This window comes from Neofelis nebulosa, chromosome 12 (genome assembly GCF_028018385.1).
Source record: "Neofelis nebulosa isolate mNeoNeb1 chromosome 12, mNeoNeb1.pri, whole genome shotgun sequence".
Lineage (NCBI taxonomy): Eukaryota > Metazoa > Chordata > Mammalia > Carnivora > Felidae > Neofelis > Neofelis nebulosa.
In genome coordinates this window covers 22919510-22937473 of record NC_080793.1, presented here as the reverse complement: position 1 = coordinate 22937473, position 17964 = coordinate 22919510, and the positions used below count along the sequence as shown (strand labels likewise).

General features: G+C 38.9%; 1 protein-coding gene across 6 annotated transcripts in view; it reads right to left on the bottom strand.

Moving 5' to 3' along the window:
- Positions 1 to 17964, bottom strand: part of ECPAS (Ecm29 proteasome adaptor and scaffold) — a 106625-nt gene that overhangs the window by 67054 nt on the left and 21607 nt on the right. For 4 of the 6 annotated variants that reach the window (XM_058694552.1, XM_058694550.1, XM_058694551.1 and 1 more), the window contains 5 exons: positions 15089 to 15219; positions 8999 to 9115; positions 7408 to 7526; positions 6121 to 6270; positions 2595 to 2763 (listed from right to left, as the gene is read on the bottom strand). In XM_058694552.1, coding sequence (XP_058550535.1) covers positions 2595 to 2763; positions 6121 to 6270; positions 7408 to 7526; positions 8999 to 9115; positions 15089 to 15219 — 686 coding nt within the window. Of the gene's footprint in view, positions 1 to 2594; positions 2764 to 6120; positions 6271 to 7407; positions 7527 to 8998; positions 9116 to 13000; positions 13014 to 15088; positions 15220 to 17964 lie in introns of all 6 variants that reach the window. The other 2 variants (XM_058694553.1, XM_058694555.1) reach the window with 1 other exon arrangement.

Genomic DNA, 17964 nt, shown 5'->3' with positions numbered 1-17964 from the left:
CCAAGTCTCTCCAACTCGAAGACCATTATGATACACAGCCTTCCTACTTAGGTTACAGTCTCTCTAGAATGATAAAGCCTTGAACTGAAGTCCAAATTTGGAGCCTGCAGGTAAGAGAGTGGAACATTATGAATAAAGTGCTCCATGGATTGTTTTGACATTTCAAAAAGAACTAAACCACATTCCACAGAGTTCCACTCTATTGTTAACATACTCATTCTGTCCTCAATATTCTTACATACTGAAAACAACAGGATTTCAAACACACTCTAATGAAGGTAAGTGAAATTCTAACCAAACACTATTCAATGTAATTGAATGGCTCAAATGAAACACAGACTGAAGAGGGATTCTAATTTGAATTTCATGCAGTGTGAAGGAGCTACGAATTTCATAAAAATTCTATTTAGGACACATGTGCCTGAAGAGTAAAACTGTCTTTACCTAAAAGCCAGTTACATAATAGTTATTATGTATATGAATCAAGATTGATAGAGTTTATAATTATTAAATGACAATGGGTTCAATTTAAAAAGATATATAAACAGATCATAAAACGCTTGTCTTCCTTCCCCTTGTTGTTCAACACAACCTACTTGTAACAAGAGCTACAACAGAAAGCACTCAAACACTTAAGCCATAGAAAAACAATTATGGAAATTAACTACACAAAGATATAAACAAAAAAATGTGCAAAGAAAACTGAAAACAGTACTAATGCCCATCAATAGGAGACTAGTTAAAACCTTATGTGGTTTACACATAACTAAACTTTATATAAACATTTAAAAAGATGACTTTTTTAAAAAACCTGATATGCTGTTAAATGAAAAAAGTAAACTACAAACCATATATTATATATAAATGTACAATGTAATATAAAAATGTATTGTGTAAAACTGTAATAGTGTATACACACACATACACACACACACACACACACACACACAGTAGGTTGTAAGAATGACAAACTAGGGGGAACACCCAGGTGGCTCAGTTGATTAAGTTTCTGACCTGAGACCAGGTCATGATCTCACGGTTCATGGGTTCGAGCCCCGCATTGGGCTCTGTGCTGACAGCTGAGAGCCTGGAACCTGCTTTGAATTCTGTGTCTCCTTCTCTCTCTGCCCCTCCCCAACTCATGCTCTGTCTCTCTCTCTCTTTCTCTCTCTCTCATGAATAAATGTTTTAAAAAAAAATGACAAACTAGGGTGGCAGGATTCCAGGTAATTTCTAATTTGTCTTTATAATGTTCTGTGCTGTTTGAATCTTTACATTATCATGACTATCATTAGAAAAAATAAAAACCATTTTTATTGAAATAAAAACAAAATTTTATTTCATCTTTGAAATGAAATGGTTCACTTCAACACCAAACTATAAAATTGACAAAAAACATAGGCCTTTAGAAATTAGCAAATAATTACTGACATGATATTACAATTTAATGGTAACAACTACTCGCCAGCACTTAAGAGCTTTAGCCCTCAGAAAGACCTAGAGTCAAAGCCTAGAGCTAGAAGTGAGACCATGGTACATCTCAAAACCTCAGTTCCTTTTACAGAATGGAACAATTTCTTTACCTCTCTGGGTCGCCGTAAGGATTAAATGAGACAATGTATTCAAAGTGCTCAGCACAGTGCCTGTCACATAGATCACACTCAAAAAAGAGTAGCCTCTACTACTATTTACCTTTCTTTCTTACTTACATCCTGGTTTGAGGAGGGAAAAAAAGATCTATAACACATGAAGAAGTAAATCTACTCAAACATAACCCTCACTGAACAAATCATTCTATAAATCTGTGAGTGGCAGGAATGCCCCGCTTGCCTTTTTCCCTCTCCTGGGGAACACTGTTTTGATCAGTGGTCAGTTACATTCCCAAAAAGAAAAAGATCAAATCATTTAGACTGCCATGGAGAGATAAAGGAAGGATTGGAAGACTAACCCATGTTGCTTGAATTCCAAAATAATTACATACTGATCTCATCTGTTCTTCCCTGAGGTGCCTGAGGGCACAGACACAGTGAGGCAACTTCTCTGGAGAGCACCAGTCTTTTTTAAAAGCTGCTCAGAGAACATCTGTGTCCTGTTTAAATCCAGAATAAAATTCTTAATGCCAATTTTTAAATTCCCAGGAAGAAATATAAAAGGGAGTCATGCTTTTCCCCCATATTGTCACATATGAGTATAGGAGTTCTTCGGTTTACACAAAAGGTACAGCCCTAAAAAGCTGAATAACCTGATATAAATTGTATTTTAACTGCACCAAAATAGCTAGATGATTATTAAACCTATAATTAAAAGCTAAAATGAAAGAAGTGAGACATAGTCTCTAAGGGGACTGTATTTTACCCCTGAACTATGTACACAATGTTAGAAAAACTGAAAAGCGCTTCCCACTCCTCCCTTCCCTTGGGGCTTTAACAAATAACTGACACCATGAAGAGAGCACATTACATCAATCGGTCCTTGCAAACATATTTCATTAGAGAGCCTGAATACGTGGGAATTATGTTACACATGCTTCCATGGACTTCATAGGGGCTGGTATACAGGGGGAGGTTCCATTATGAACAAGCAGTGTACGATACCTGTTCCAACTGTTCAGGTGTCCACGGGTTATCACCAATAACTCGCTTAGCTGCATAAAAACTCATTCCTGGAGGAGGCTGTGGTATTCCAGAACCTCCCCCACTATTTGAAGAAGAACTCTGTCCTGAAGATGAATTTTGGCGACTCTGGGATTCATTTAACACATATCTGAAAAGGAAACAGAAATTTAACCTCCTTCTTAAAACACATACACACACATGCATATTTAATACACTCAGTTATATACTTTTCTCCCAGAGAATTTTTCTAGAATACTTGAAATTACAATTTCATCATAAAGAAAAATTCTAAAGGTGTCTAAAAAACCTATTTACATCTTTAACAAATTAACTGTTAAGAGTCCATCTGTTCGGGGCGCCTGGGTGGCTCAGTCGGTTAAGCATCCGACTTCGGCTCAGGTCACGATCTCACAGTATGCGAGTTCGAGCCCTGCGTCGGGCTCTGTGCTGACCGCTCAGAGCCTGGAGCCTGTTTCAGATTCTGTGTCTCCCTCTCTCTCTGCCCCTCCCCCGTTCATGCTCTGTCTCTCTCTGTCTCAAAAATAAATAAACGTTAAAAAAAAAAAAAAATTAAAAAAAAAAAAGAGTCCATCTGTTCAACTTTGTTACAAATGAACTATTACAGTTACCAACAATGAGTATAAATATTTTGCTCTCAATCTATAAATACAACTATTCAAGAGCCACTATGGGCCCACTGCATTTTGAGTTTCTGGTTGAACAATAACAGAGAAAGGTTAGCTGACTGCAAGAAGGGCCTAAAAAAAAAAAAAATTATTATTCTATATCCAAAGCACAGAACATTTTTAGTCAGTCCCATTTTTGTTAAGTTGCAATCCACCTCCAATTCTCCTTATATCCCTGCATTAGAAAACCCACTGAAACCTCCAACACATACACTCCAAACACATAACACCCCAAAAAGGAAAAAAAAATTCAAAAGAACCCAAAGAGGAAAAGTCATAACAATTAGCTTTTCCCAGTGTATGTTCAAAGCCCTTTGTAGCTACTTATTAATTTACCATCCTATTTCCATTTTTGGCTTCTATAGATTAAACATAAGATTTCTGGTAAATTATTTTTGATCCAGTTAAACTGGTAGTTCTCATCTAGGAAATGAAAATTTTGAAAAAAAAAATTTAATTCAAGTCCCTTCCAAACTCTAAAGTTCTATGCTGACTTATTATGACTGAACATTAAAATGAAATACTCGCTGTTGGGGCACCTGGATGGCTTCAGTAGGTTGCATGTCCAACTCTTGGTTTTGGCTCAGGACATGGCCTCATGGCTTTGTGGATTCGAGCCTCACATCATGCTCTGTGCTGGCAGCACGAAGCCTGCTTGGGATTCTCTCTCTCCCTCTCTAGCTGCCCTTCCCTGACTTGTGTTATCTCTGTCTCTCTCAAAATAAATAAATAAACTTTAAAAAAAAATTTTTTTTTAATGAAATATTCGCTGTAATAGAAATTAAACACTTGGATCCTGATGGTATAGTAAATTATTCTATATTATTTACTTGCTATATCCATTCAATTCCTAAATCCATCTACTAAAAAAAAAAAACAAAACAGGGGCTCCGGGGTGGCTTAGTCGGTTGAGCGGCCAACTTTGGCTCAGGTCATGATCTCACGGTCTGTGAGTTCGAGCCCCGAGTTGGGCTCTGTGCTGACAGCTCAGAGCCTGGAGCCTGTTTCAGATTCTGTGTCTCCCTCTCTCTGACCCTCCCCCGTTCATGCTCTGTCTCTCTCTGTCTCAAAAATAAATAAACGTTAAAAAAAAATTTTTTTTAATAAAAAAACAAAATAAAACAAAAAAAACCTGTTAAGGAACCACTTTAATATTTTTATAAAAATAAGGCAAATTCTCACTGGTAAGAAAAACTGGATTGAGTACATTATGTGCCAAAGTTAAATTTGGATTTGGTAAGAAAAACTGGATTGAGTACATCATGTGCCTAAGTTAAATTTGGATTTCAAAGTTTATTTACCAAAGCCATCATCACCTGCCAATTCTGGCTGCCTCCTGATTTAACAATTATAAAAAGGAGGTTTTCATTTATTTCTAAGTTATAAGCAAGACTGGTGGTGGTCAGTAAATTAATCAATAATTACCAAACAGCTAACATTATGCAAAACATCATCTTAAGCACACGTCAGAAGCATTCCAAGAGGTGTGAGGTTGAGTCCCTGCCATCTGGAGCAAGCTGAGATAATAACACATATAACAGCGTTTGACATGATATCACAGGGCAAAGAAACCACCGAAAAATAAGAAATGGTATGACAGGTACTAGACAGAGGTAGTGGAAGTGTTTCAAGGTCTGAAAAATAAAGCCACCAAACAAGAGGGGTGGGAAGGAAGCAAACTGGAAAGGAAGGAAATCGTACAGCACGAACCCTCTTGTGTCTGGATGGAGGGACAGATGATATGGGGCTCTGCACGGTAAGCTTATAGTGTATGTTCTACTCTTGATCAGGGAAGAGACAAGAAAAGCAGCATTTTAGATCAATATCTCTGGAAGCAAGAAAATAATTAGGCCAGAAGCTGATCACAACCTGGGCCACTGTGCCAGGGACCAGAGCTAGGTAAAACAGCTCTTGGCTTTAACAAGTCCCAATCCATTAGGGAGGACAGATGTGTCAGCAGTGTGATAAATACACAGAGTGGTGATACAGATGGATGTGAGTGTCATTAAGGACACGGAAAATGGCATTCTCTGCCCAGGGAAAGAAATTCATGCCAGAGACACACACTGCTGACGTCTAAGCTAGTTTGAGGTGCTTTTTCAAAGCAGTTTTTTTGGCTGTTGTTTTCTTTTTCTTTCTTTCTTTCTTCCCTGCTTTTTTGATGGGCAAGCATTTTAAGCAGAGAGAACTGTACTGTCTTAAAACACGAAAGGCAAGGACACATAAGAGCGCATCAAATGCACGAGTAGTAACGACTGGAAAACGATAGCCCAAGGACTTTAAGGTGTGACTGGTAAGAGGCGCGCATAAAAATCAGGGACCTTTCTGGCAGTGTAGAGAGTTTTGAAGAAGAGCAGCTGGTGAGAAAGTCGTGACAAGAGCTGAACAGAGACGAAAGTAGATGGCAGCGGGCAGCGGTGAGAGCGGTTTCAGGATGCATCAGGGAGCACAGAGGGGGAATTATGGGACTGGTATTAGCTAAAAGGAAAAGGGAAGCTGGAGGCAATTTATAACTATACCGACTCAGCTATGAGAACCATCACAGCACTGATGGCAATTAAAGAAAAGGATCTGTTTTTATGGGGAAAAACGGATTTCAGCTTGGACAGGTTGAGCCCGAAATGGTTACAGCAGGTCCACACCTGTGAGGTCAATGAGCAGCGGAGCTGGGGTTTAGCAGAGGTCAGGGCTGCAGCAAACATGAAAATCTGAGACATACCCAATTTCAAGCAAAAGCTGAATCATTTAAAAGAGTACTTCACTCCACACAGTAAAAGCAGTTACTAATAAGGCTGCTTTGTTTTGATTTCTTAACCTACCCGTAAGGCATCAGAAGGACATCTAGCATGAAGTCCAAAAGCAGCTGCACAGTCTTTGGTTTCTCAGCAAGATTAAACGGAGAAGCTGATTTTGATGATTCAACAGGGTATTTCATGTGAAAAAGGGTTGGTATTAAAAGATGCATTAAGCTGAAAAAACAATTACATTTATTGCAACTACTTTAAAAATAAGGTTTTTATAACATGCAAATAACAGACAAAACAAAAATCATATAACATAAAGTGGCAAGTGTAGCAAGGGCCATGCATTTTCAACACCACCAATTTACAAAGTCCTAAACCCAGGGGCTAGCCTAGCTTGCTCTGCTACTGAAACCTCAGTATACTGAGCAAAGACTGCCATTTAGCCAACCTGGCTCATCACCAAAAACACCAGAAACACATGTACAAAATATGACCTCAGTGTTAGTATCTGAAGTTACCAAAAGAGTTTTCTATTAAACTTTAGGTAGTTCAACTTCCAACATGTTCCCTCAATAATTTTTTTTTCTTTTCCATAGTTAATTAAAGTTATTCTAAAGCTAAAAAAAATAAAAAGCAACGGTTTAATATTTTGAATAAACGTCCACTGTGTGAATTTATGTAACACGCCTTCTGTAATTCTTTCATTACACCTTTTGCTATTCTTAAACACACATGAAAACTTCAAAGAGTGCTTGCACTGTTTATCAGTTGTATTTGTAAATACGTGGATTACAGTTTCTCTTTTAAAAATATACACACTCTAAAAAGTAAAGTAAAACCACCACTTAACTCCATCTTTCCTCCACAGTTCTGTGCTCTTCCTGACGATGCTCACTACAACCAGGCTACCCTACAGAACTCTGAGCCAAACCTGGACACTAAGTGTGTTATCTAAACCTTTTCACCCCTCCAATTCCCATATTAATATAAACAAGTGATCTGTTCCTTAAGAAAACTGCTCTAAGACTTCATACCCTCCGAAATGTTTTGATGAAAAGCACTTTATAACTAATTTGTGCAATCACATGAAATTAGCTTCTTCAAAATAATTAACAAAACAAATGCATTTAGATTGAGAAACACGTTGTTAGTTCTGCACATTTTCAATATGCTCACATCAAGAAATTTTATAATTACCAAAACAGTAACAATGAAATAACACAGGAAATTCAATTATTTGTCACCTGAAAGAGCTCAAGCCTTCACATTAGCCCAAGTAAAACAAAACGTGCGACTTTATTTTTTAGAAAGGTAGCTGTAGACTCATGCAGGTGAGAGGTAAGATAACTGAGGAGACCGTACCTATCCTGCTGTGGCTGAGGCTTCCCTTCCATGGCAGTAAGAAGCGTGGGGGCCAGTTCACATTGTTTTTCCACTGGCAGGCGAGGATAGCCCATCTTAACATAAATTATAGTAAAATTCTAATGCAATGAGAGAAAAGCAGGTGAGTGTGAAGGAAATACTCTGGGATTTCAAAGAAAACACACGGTTGATAACTTAGGGAGTTCTGTCATTAACAGAGAAATTACATTCTCTCTCCATACATTTACCACGTGTTTATTACAGCTTGATCAACTATTACATTTCAGGAAGAATTCCAGCCCTATTTAGTCAAAATGCTTGCTTTAAGATGTGCTGCACGTGAGGGAGCATGACCTAATCGAAAGTACTCATGCATACATCTATCAAACATTCCATTTTTTCACCTTAAATACATAAAATTTTATTTGTCAATTATGCCTCAATAAAGTTGGCGGGGTGGGGGGAATAAACCACTCAAATATGCAATGTTCGCTGAAAAGGAAAAGTAAGCATTTGGCCAATCTGAACCTACAGGCTACACATTAGCATTAATCCTTTGAAGCTAAGAGGAGACCAACTGTGAAATCCTAGGCTGTTGTTTCCCAACTGGTCAGTTACTACAGCCTCCTCAGTACACGGCAGTGCTCTGGTTCCTCACCCGGACAACTGACCAATGAATGATAAACCAAGGCAAACTGAGTGCTGTGGGTATGTCTGTATCGCTATAATCTGTATGAATGCCTCACTGTAAGCAAACTTATAAATGCGTATCTGGATCCACGCATAATTAAAGATTTGCTTTTCTGAAGGAGTCTTCACTTTATGAAGGAGGCTTCATAAGGTTATTCCTTTGAAGACATTCTCTTTGGCAGTTTTATTGGTACCTAATGTTCCTATCTGCTTAAAGAAAGGGACATCTGTAATGAAGCTGATGTACAGAGCAGGCACAGAAAGATGTCTGGACCAGTACATGGCTCCCAAGGTTTGGAATCCAGATGTTACATAAGACCCAATAGATTCTGACTCAAAGCTAGAAACAACAAGGCCAGGAAGAGATCATCTGACATCACATGGCATCAACACTCTTATACATTTACTTTTCATGAAGACAATAATTTAATAGGAGTATTTCTTACCAGGCTCAGTTTACTTCACTTTTAAAAAGGATACCTTTCTGAACACATCAGAAACAGAATTTTTAAAAATTCAGCTTCCTATCCTTGCCATTTACCCTTTCGTTGCCTTCTTCTATTATCATTTATTTATTCATGCCTATGCTACATAACCCTTTCTTCTCTCTATTCAGACTGGTCTCACACAAGCTTCTGCTAAGAATCCAACCATTCCTTTATATACCAGCATACCTGACAAGTCATTTCACCAACCTTCCTTTGCCCCATGGAAATGACCATGCCTTATCCTATTCCTACCATTTCAGTGGAAAAACAGTGTGTCATCTAAAGGAAAATATCGCATATTCCATTTAGAATTAGTGTAAGGTGAGGTTCTAAACTTGCCAATATAGTGATGGCATCTAGTAAGTGTTAGGAGAGAAAACTTACATCAGACAACATTCCAAAAGAACACTCACTGTGACAAAGGAAACTGCAGCCGGGTCCTGGTATTGAACCAATAGTGTCTCTACAGGGAGCTGTATTTTGGGGCGGCTTTTTATACGCTTATTCAGATGGACCAACAGTTCCATTACCTAAGATACAGAAAGATATGAATTGAAATTATTGATACCTTTGAAACAAATTCATTTTTCCAACATTACGTAATTTGATGAATAGCAGCTACTTTGTTCTTTTAAAGGACATAAATGTAACATTCCAGAAAGGGAATTTACAATATCAAGGTCCTGTTCCAAAATGCTGTGCCCCCAAAGGCTGGGATCCCAGCTGAGCCTATACTGAGGCACTATTCCCCAAAAGACCTGCAAATAAATGACTGTAACACCCTACACCACGGACTGAACATTTGTGTCTCCCCAAAACTCATCTGTTGAAGCCCTAATCCCCAGTTTTCTGGTTTTAGGAGGTACTTAGAGTTGGCTAACATCATGGGGGTGGGGTCCCCCCCAATGAGATTGGTGTCCTAACAAGGGGATGAAGGAATTAGAGTCCTCTCTCTTTCTTCCCCTCTTGAGCATGCAGCAAGGAGGCTGCCTCTGTCAACCAGGAAGGTCCCTCCACAAGGAGACAGACCTGCTGGCACCCTGACCTCAGACTCACAGCCTCCAGAACTGGGAGAAATAAAGTGCTGTTTAAGTCACCCAGTCTGTGGTATTCTGTTACAGCAGTCAAATGGACTGACATACACTGTGAACATGACAAAAAGAGAAATAGACAAGATACTGTGAGTTTCCTGAAAAGAAAAACTCTGCCAAATCAAGGAGGACTTAGAGAGGAAGTCACAGGAACACTAAATGCTGACAACCAGATGAATTTCCAAGAAGAGAATCAGTTACAAGAAGAACAGAGGTCCAAAAGAATGTAGCACAATCTGACATGCAGATTGATGAGGATAAAAGTAGGGCCTAGATTATAAAACGACTCAGGTAAAATGCTAGATAGAGAACTTTTACTTTATTCTGAAGATCATCTGATTCTACTAAAGAGCTTTAAGTAATAACAAGCTTTCTGTCCTTCAAGTGGGGAAAGAGCAGAAAGAGAAGTCTGCAAGTCAATAGTCCCTGTGGGTGGAAAGCAAAAAAAAAAAGAAAGAAAAAAAAAAAAAGAGACTTGTGTCAAATGGCCCCGATCTTACTCTAACAATGAAATTATCTTGCTAAGAGAGAAGTAAAAAACTGAGCACTGAAAAATAACATTTTTAGAAAGTCTCACCTAAGAAAGACTCAAAGAGTTAAGGTATCTATTCTGGAGGACCAGGCCCACACTACTCTCCATCATTTCTGAAATTTGTGCTCCAGCCTCAAGGCAAGTATTAAAGGGAGTTGTAGGACTTCTCCCAGCAGCAACAAAAGTTCCAATGAATCTAGAGCAATAATGAAATATGAATTTTAAGAAAAACAACAAATCAGGGCACCTGGGTGACTCAGTTGGTTAAGCATCTGGTTTCGGCTCAGGTCATGATCTCACAGTTCATGGGTCGAAGTCCCACATCAGGCTCTGTGCTGACAGCTCTGAGCCTGGAGCCTGCTTCAAATTCTGTCTCCCTCTCTCTCTGCCCCTCCCCTGCTCGCAGTCTGTCTCTCCCTCTCAAAAATAAACATTTTTTAAAAATTATATTTAAAAAATGACAACAAATCTATAATCTATGTCCGTTTAATGAATGACAATAATGAAATACGAGACATTCATCAAGCAGTTTCTACACAGAGCACACTTGTGCACAGCACTCTGCATTTCCCATCTGATTCTCACAACAACCAGAGAAGTGGTATTCTCATTCCCATTTCACAGGTGAGGAAGCAGAGGCTCAGGGAACTGAAGTAACCTGTCCAAGGAGATACTGAGCCACTAAGTGGCACAGTCAGGATGTGACTCCAGAGCCCATCTGTTTAACCCCTCCCAACACTGCCAGTTGAGCTCAATTCATCTAAAGTGCCTGTCTCCACGAGACATCCTTGGGACCATTGATACCTTACAGAGACCTAGAAACATGCATTACCACACATATTTCATCCAAACTTCCTAGCTGTCCAGACCTGTGATACAGCTAACCAACAAGGAAAAGAAACAGCAGGAAGCAGCCTAAAAGCAATAGCCCTCTTCTGGCAATCTAATCTAGGCTGTTTCCTAGAAGGACTCTTGGGAAATCATTATTAGTGACAGACAATCATGTCCACAATCATGCACTCTTTACAAAAAAATTTTAATGTTTATTTTATTTTTGAGAGAAAGAGACAGAGAGGGAGCAACAGAGAGAAAGGGAAACAGAGGATCTGAGGTAGGCTCCAAGATGACAGCAGAGAGCCCGATGCGGGGCTTAAACCCACCAACCATGAGGTCATGACCCGAGCCAACGTCAGATGCTTAACTGACTGAGCCACCCAGGCACCCTGCGCTTTCTTTTTTTATCTTTTCTTTTTACTTTAAATGAATTAATGACTAATTTTCTTCTAACAATATCATCATCTTAAATATTGGTTAATTTCCTGTTTAGGTATCCACTATCTGAAATCTTCTATAAACCCATAAAAATAAAAAAAACCAACTGAGCCAGTCCTTTCCCGAGGCCAACTAGGTAACAGTTAACCTATCAGTAAACCTACAGAATCACTAGCCTTGGGTATATAGTGTCCTGTGCATACCAATTCTTATTACTCATTCATTTATATTCATTTATTCATTAATAACTTTTAACTGAAGTATAACATATGGCTAAAGTGCACAATTGAAAGGGCACGGCCCAAAGAGTAGGCATGGCCCAACTTCATAGAGTAAACACATCAGAAGCATAAAACCCCTGTATCCCATGCCCCTCCACTCACCAACCCCTCTTTCCCAAAAGTAACCACTGTCCTGAGTTCAAACACCATGTTTAAATTTATGTAAATGGAACACATAGGGTGAACCCATGTGTCTGAATATGCTTTATTCTATACCATATATGAGATTCACTCATGTTGTCACTCAGAGCTGCAGTTCACCTGCATTGCTCTGGTAAGAAAATACCACAAGTAGTGGTGCGCGGGTAGCTCAGTCAGTTAAGCATCTGACTTCAGCTCCGGTCATGATTGCACAGTTCATGAGTTCAAGCCCCGCATCGGTCTCGGTGCTGACAGCTCAGAGCCTGGAGCCAGCTTCGAATTCTGTGTCTCCCTCTTTCTCTACCCCTCCCCCACTCGCACTCAGTCTCTTTCAAAAAGAAACATTAAAAAAAATTTAAAAAAAAAAAAAAAGAGTGGCACCTGGGTGGCTCAGTCGGTTGAGCGTCCAACTTCAGCTCAGGTCATGATCTCACGGTCTGTGAGCTTGAGCCCCGAGTTGGGCTCTATGCTGACAGCTCAGAGCCTGGAGCCTGCTTTGGATTCTGTTTCTCCCTCTCTGCCTGCCCCTCCCCCCGCTCATGATCTGTCTCTGTCTCAAAAATAAATATAAACATTTAAAAAAAAATGTTTTTTAAAAGAAAGAAAACACCACAATTTATCTACTCTCCTATTGATAGACATTAGATAATTTCCAATTTGGCCTAGTATGAATAATGCTGCTATGAACATTCTTAGATATGCTTTTAGTGCACATATATACATAGTGCTGTTATATATAAACTTAGGACTGAGTTTATATATAACTTGCTTGTTATGACCATGCTTGGTCATGGAGTATGCATATGATCGGCTTCAGAATATTTCCAAACAGTTTCCCAAAGTGGTTATACTCATTTACACTCCTATCAGCAATCTGTGAGAGTTCCAGTACAACCTTGTTCCAGTACAACCTTGGTATGGTCAGTCTTTAATTTTTAGCTATTCCAATGAGTTTAAACCTAAATTTGGCTATAAAGCAGAACCTACATAACAAAACTCATTTTCCTTAAAATAGCAAATGTACTCTAAGGACATGTCACTAGAAATCTAAAACTTTAATTTCTCTTTCATTCAGTTTATCCACAAATTACCAGCTACCTTGCAGGATATCCTGGTTGAATCGAATGTGCATCACAAAACATAGAAAGGAATCCCAAAATTACACAACTGAAAGTCAATACAAGTTTTCATCAATCACAAAATTTCACATATTAAAATTATTTATACATGAACTTTCAAATCGCTGCCCACTGGAATCACTGTTTCCTCTCCCCAGTGCCTGACCTCCTATCACTCCTAACATTAGATGCAGCGGGTGGTCCTCAGCTCCCTGAAGGCGTCATACTCTGTTCCCACTCAGAATGCCTGCACAGGGCCTTCATGTCTTCAACGGTCTCCCCATCTCTCTGTCTGGCTACACACTACACAGCCCTTCCTAATGCCCCACATTCTGTTTAAATCAAGTCCTCAAACATATTCTTTCATAGAATGCTTTTCTTTTTGTTTTTTTTTAGTATTTTTTTAATGTTAAGAGAGAGAGACAGAGAGACAGAGCATGAGTTGGGGAGGGGCAGAGAGAGAGGGAGACACGGCAGGCTTCAGGCTCTGAGCTGTCAGTACAGAGCCTGAGGTGGGGCTCAAACCCACGAACCGTGAGATAATGACCTGAGCCGAAGTCAGATGCTCAACCGGGCTACTCTGGCACCCCAGAACCCTTTTCTATCTTGGCATTTATTGCAATTTATAACTAGTTACTACTTGCCTGTTTTTGTTTTGTTTTGTTTTTACTTTTTTTTTTTGATGTTTATTTTTGAAAGCGAGAGAGAGAGAGAGAGAGAGAGCGAGCATGAGCAGGGAGGGGCAGAGAGAGAGGGAGACACGGAATCTGAAGCAGGCTCCAGGCTGTCAACAGAGTCCGATATGGGACTCAAACCCATGAACAGTGAGATCATGACCTGAGCCAAATTCAGATGCATCACCCAGGCGCCCCTTGCCTGTTTAATACTGGTCTTCCCAACTACATGTTTCTTTCATTCGCTATGTCCCTAACACTTGGCATATATGGTAGAAGGCACCTGGTAAGGATTTGCCAAATGAATAACGAGACTGATGGAGCTAAATAAGAAAGCAGAAACCAACTCATGAAGTGCCTTTTATCATACCTTGCTATGCTGAGGGTAACAGAAGGCCACAGAAGAGTTTTAAATAGGACAGTGACAGGATCAAATACATATTTATCTCAGCAAGGCAGTGTTAACAACAGGCATGTCAAATACATGACAAGAATGCCCTATTCCTTCCTGCAAACATAACAGACATTCTTAAAGATACTCTTTCTCCAATGAACCCAAATTGGGTCTCAGAATCCCTCTTAGGGCAGACCTCCAAGAACCCATTGCCAATCAATCAAAGCGGCCCAAGGGATGAAACCCGATGACAGCTCAAAGACCTGAAGGTCTAGCATAAATACACCAGAAGACTGAACTATTTTAAAAATGAAGGGGGCAAATGTTCCCTGTAGAACATTTAGGTTAAAAAAATCTTGAGGGGTGCCTGGCTGGCTCAGTCAGTACAGCATGTGACTCTTGATCTCAGGATTGTAAGTTCAAGCCCCACACTGGGTGTGCAGATTACTTAAAAATTAAAATGTTGAAAGAAAGAAAGAAAAGAAAAGAAAAGAAAAGAAAAGAAAAGAAAAGAAAAGAAAAGAAAAGAAAAGAAAATCTTGCTATGATGGCTACCCAACTTTTGGTACCAATACTTTACAGAATCCTAAAACAGGAGCTACACAACAATATCCTGGTGTTTAAAACAACTATTTTGCTTAATTTTAATGAAGGTTTTATTCACAGTTAGCCACTGATTAAAGAACAATTTTGGCCCATTCCCCCCTTTCATACTGGAATCAAGAGCATGGATTTTAGACCAAGCCCCCACATATTTTAGAATAATTATCTCAATTATTTCACTGCACTGATGCCAGTGTACAGGTGAAACTAAATGCAGCTGTGCTTAGCATACAAAAGCTATTTTAAATCACGTAAGCTGGTCCCAGACTTACTTTCCATTTTGAAAGGCCAGATTTGGATCATGAACCTAGATTTCAATAATGGGAACAGAAAACTCACTTCCTATATATACCATTTACCCATCATGTAATTCCCACCACTGTCCCAACATGCATACCTTTTTACGTACTCCTTCTTGGGTGCTGGACAGCTTGAGCAAAACAGGAGGAAGGAATTTAGATATAATATTCTGTAACTGTTCATCTGTTTCAGCATGGCCAAGTCGTAAAAAGACCCGTTCAAGCTGATCTATAAGAAGAAAAAAAGAAGAACTTAACAAAACAAACCAACCAAAACTAAGTATTTTCATAGCTTAATCCTTTTTCTGTACTGGAGGATCCTTCAGTCATAATTAACCACAACTAGTAGGTAGATGACTCTGACCCAGCTGGGAAACACTAAAAAGGTTTACCAGCTAATTATACTTTCTTACAACTGTCCCCGGTCATTTAACCTCTAGAAGGAGGAAAAACAAAGCCAAGAATAACAAAAGTCTCTCCTGTATACAAAGTTACTCCTTCTTTCTAAAGGATTTGTATACTGAAAAGAATACAAAATTTTTGAAGAAATGTTCTAGACTTAGCCAGCAGAGGGAAACAGGAGAACTTTAATCAGATACCAGGGATAATATATATTTGGTGAAACCATCTTACTGATGATGCAGTTTCTCCAAAGACAGCACCACTGCCCATTATTGTGTTGGCATTACCTAACCAGAATGTGAGAGACCATTTGCAACCATGAAAGTCACTGTGAGAGAAACACGTTAAAAAAAAAAAAATACCAAGGGGACGCTCTCAGAAAAACCCAGGCTGTGACAAAGTACTGAACAAGTAACCAGTACAGTACAAGGTGGAGGAGGAACAGTGACAGGGGAACCTACCAACTGCAAACGACTGGATATCTGATTTTAAGGAATTAACTGTTAATTTTTTAGGTGTAATAATGGGAATGTGGTTTATGTTTGTTTTTAAAGGTTCTTCTAAAAATTACCAGTGGTGATTAAGGGGACTTCTAGGGGGCTAGAAATGTCCTGCATCTCATTCCGGGTGATGGTTACAGAAATATATACATTGATAAAAATTCACCAAGCTCTACAATTTCATACTTTCTACTGTATTATACCTCAATTTAAAATTTTTATTTAAGAGAGTCCTCATTTTTTCAGAGATCAAGACTGAAACATCCAGATAAAATAACATAGTTGACAGGATTTACTTGAAATAACCAGGGGCATACTGGAAATTTGCTAAGAAAGAAATTTCAGATGTTCTCACCACACACACACACACACACACACACGTAACTACATGAGAAGATATGTTAATTCCAATAATCATTTCACATGTACATGTATATCAAATCATGTTGTATACCTTAATATAAAAATAAATAAATAAAGTAACAGCCTCATTTTAGTACTCATAAAAAATAATAATTGGGGGCAGAGGGGTGAGGAAAATGAGGAGAAGCCATATAAATGAAACCAAGATTGGTCACTAACTGATAACTGTACAAGCTGAATGATAGATACTAAGAATTTACATTTTTGCATATGTTTGAAATTTTCCATAATAATTTTTTTAAATACACACACACACACACACACACACACACACACACACAAAGAGAACCTAGAGGCAATGACACCCTGGCAGCAGCAAGCACACCTTGCACCCAAATCTTGGTTTTTAAACACCATTCTTCAAAAAAAGGAACCAGGCTCTTTGAAAAAATGGCTAATTCCAGGGCTGGAGCAGTGAAAAAAAGCATGATGAACCTGAAGTATCTTGTAACATTAAGAAGAAAACGAGGCCTGGAACATATCAAAGGTCTACAGGAACCACCCCAAAAGAGTTCCAATATGGCCAAAGCCGAATAATTTGAGGAACAAAATAAATAACACAGTATTGTATTAAACCCAAAGCATAAATTAAATGTACATGAATCCATATGATATAAATGATTAAATGATTAAATTCACTGAGGAAAAGAAACACAACTTTCTTATAAAATAATTCCAAACAATTTATGTGTAGATACTTCCCCCTGCCGGAGGTACAGCTTAATTTCTGTCTCCACCCTCTTTGAGAGGGTAGACTAGATTTAGTGACTTGCTTCCAAAGAATAGAATAAGGAAAGAGGAAAATTACAGTGGAAACACTTGATAAATATTATCTTAACTGAGTGATGAAAGTTAACAACATGAGTGATGTCACATGGATATCACAATCCCTGATATGATGTGACATGAAAGGCATTTCACCTCTGTGATGTTCTTTCAAAAACCCAAACTCTCCATCTAATTATCAGTAAAACAACAGAAAAACCCAGGTTGGAAAACCTTCTATAGGACACCCGGCCAGTACTGCACAAGACTTTCAAGATCATGAAAAACAAGGAAAGCCTAAGAAACTGTCACAGACCAGAGGAGACTGGGGAGACAGGACAACTAAACAGTGTGGTCCCTGCGTACGATCCTGGAACAGAAAGAGGACATTAATGGGGAAAAGTGGTGAAATCCAAATAAAGTCTCAAGTTTAGCTTTTAAAATGACTAACAAAGGAAGAAAAGAGTAAGGAAGAAGGAAGCAAGGAAAGGCAGGCAGGATGACTGTGAAATAAGCAGACTAGATGATTCTATGCAGTGAAAGGAGTTCGTAGGAACAGGGAGCTCACTCCGCATATTTGTGCCAGTTACAGGAGGCTCTGCCTGGCACCTTACAGACCAGGGTCAGAAGAAACTGCCCGCAGAGTTTAGCTACAGAAACTGCGGAAAAACTGTTCTGTGGAAGAAGGCAGAAAGTTCAATTCTTCCTAACAAACTGACCTGGAGAATCTGGACCAAAGGCTTAAAAAACCAAGCGATATCTGGTCTCCTTCATTTTTCACATAACCATTTGGTTTCTTCCTATGTATTCCCAGTATAGTGCCTTAAACTTCCCTCTCTTCCTCACTAGAATAGAAAATGGAGCTTCCTAAATGCAATAAAATT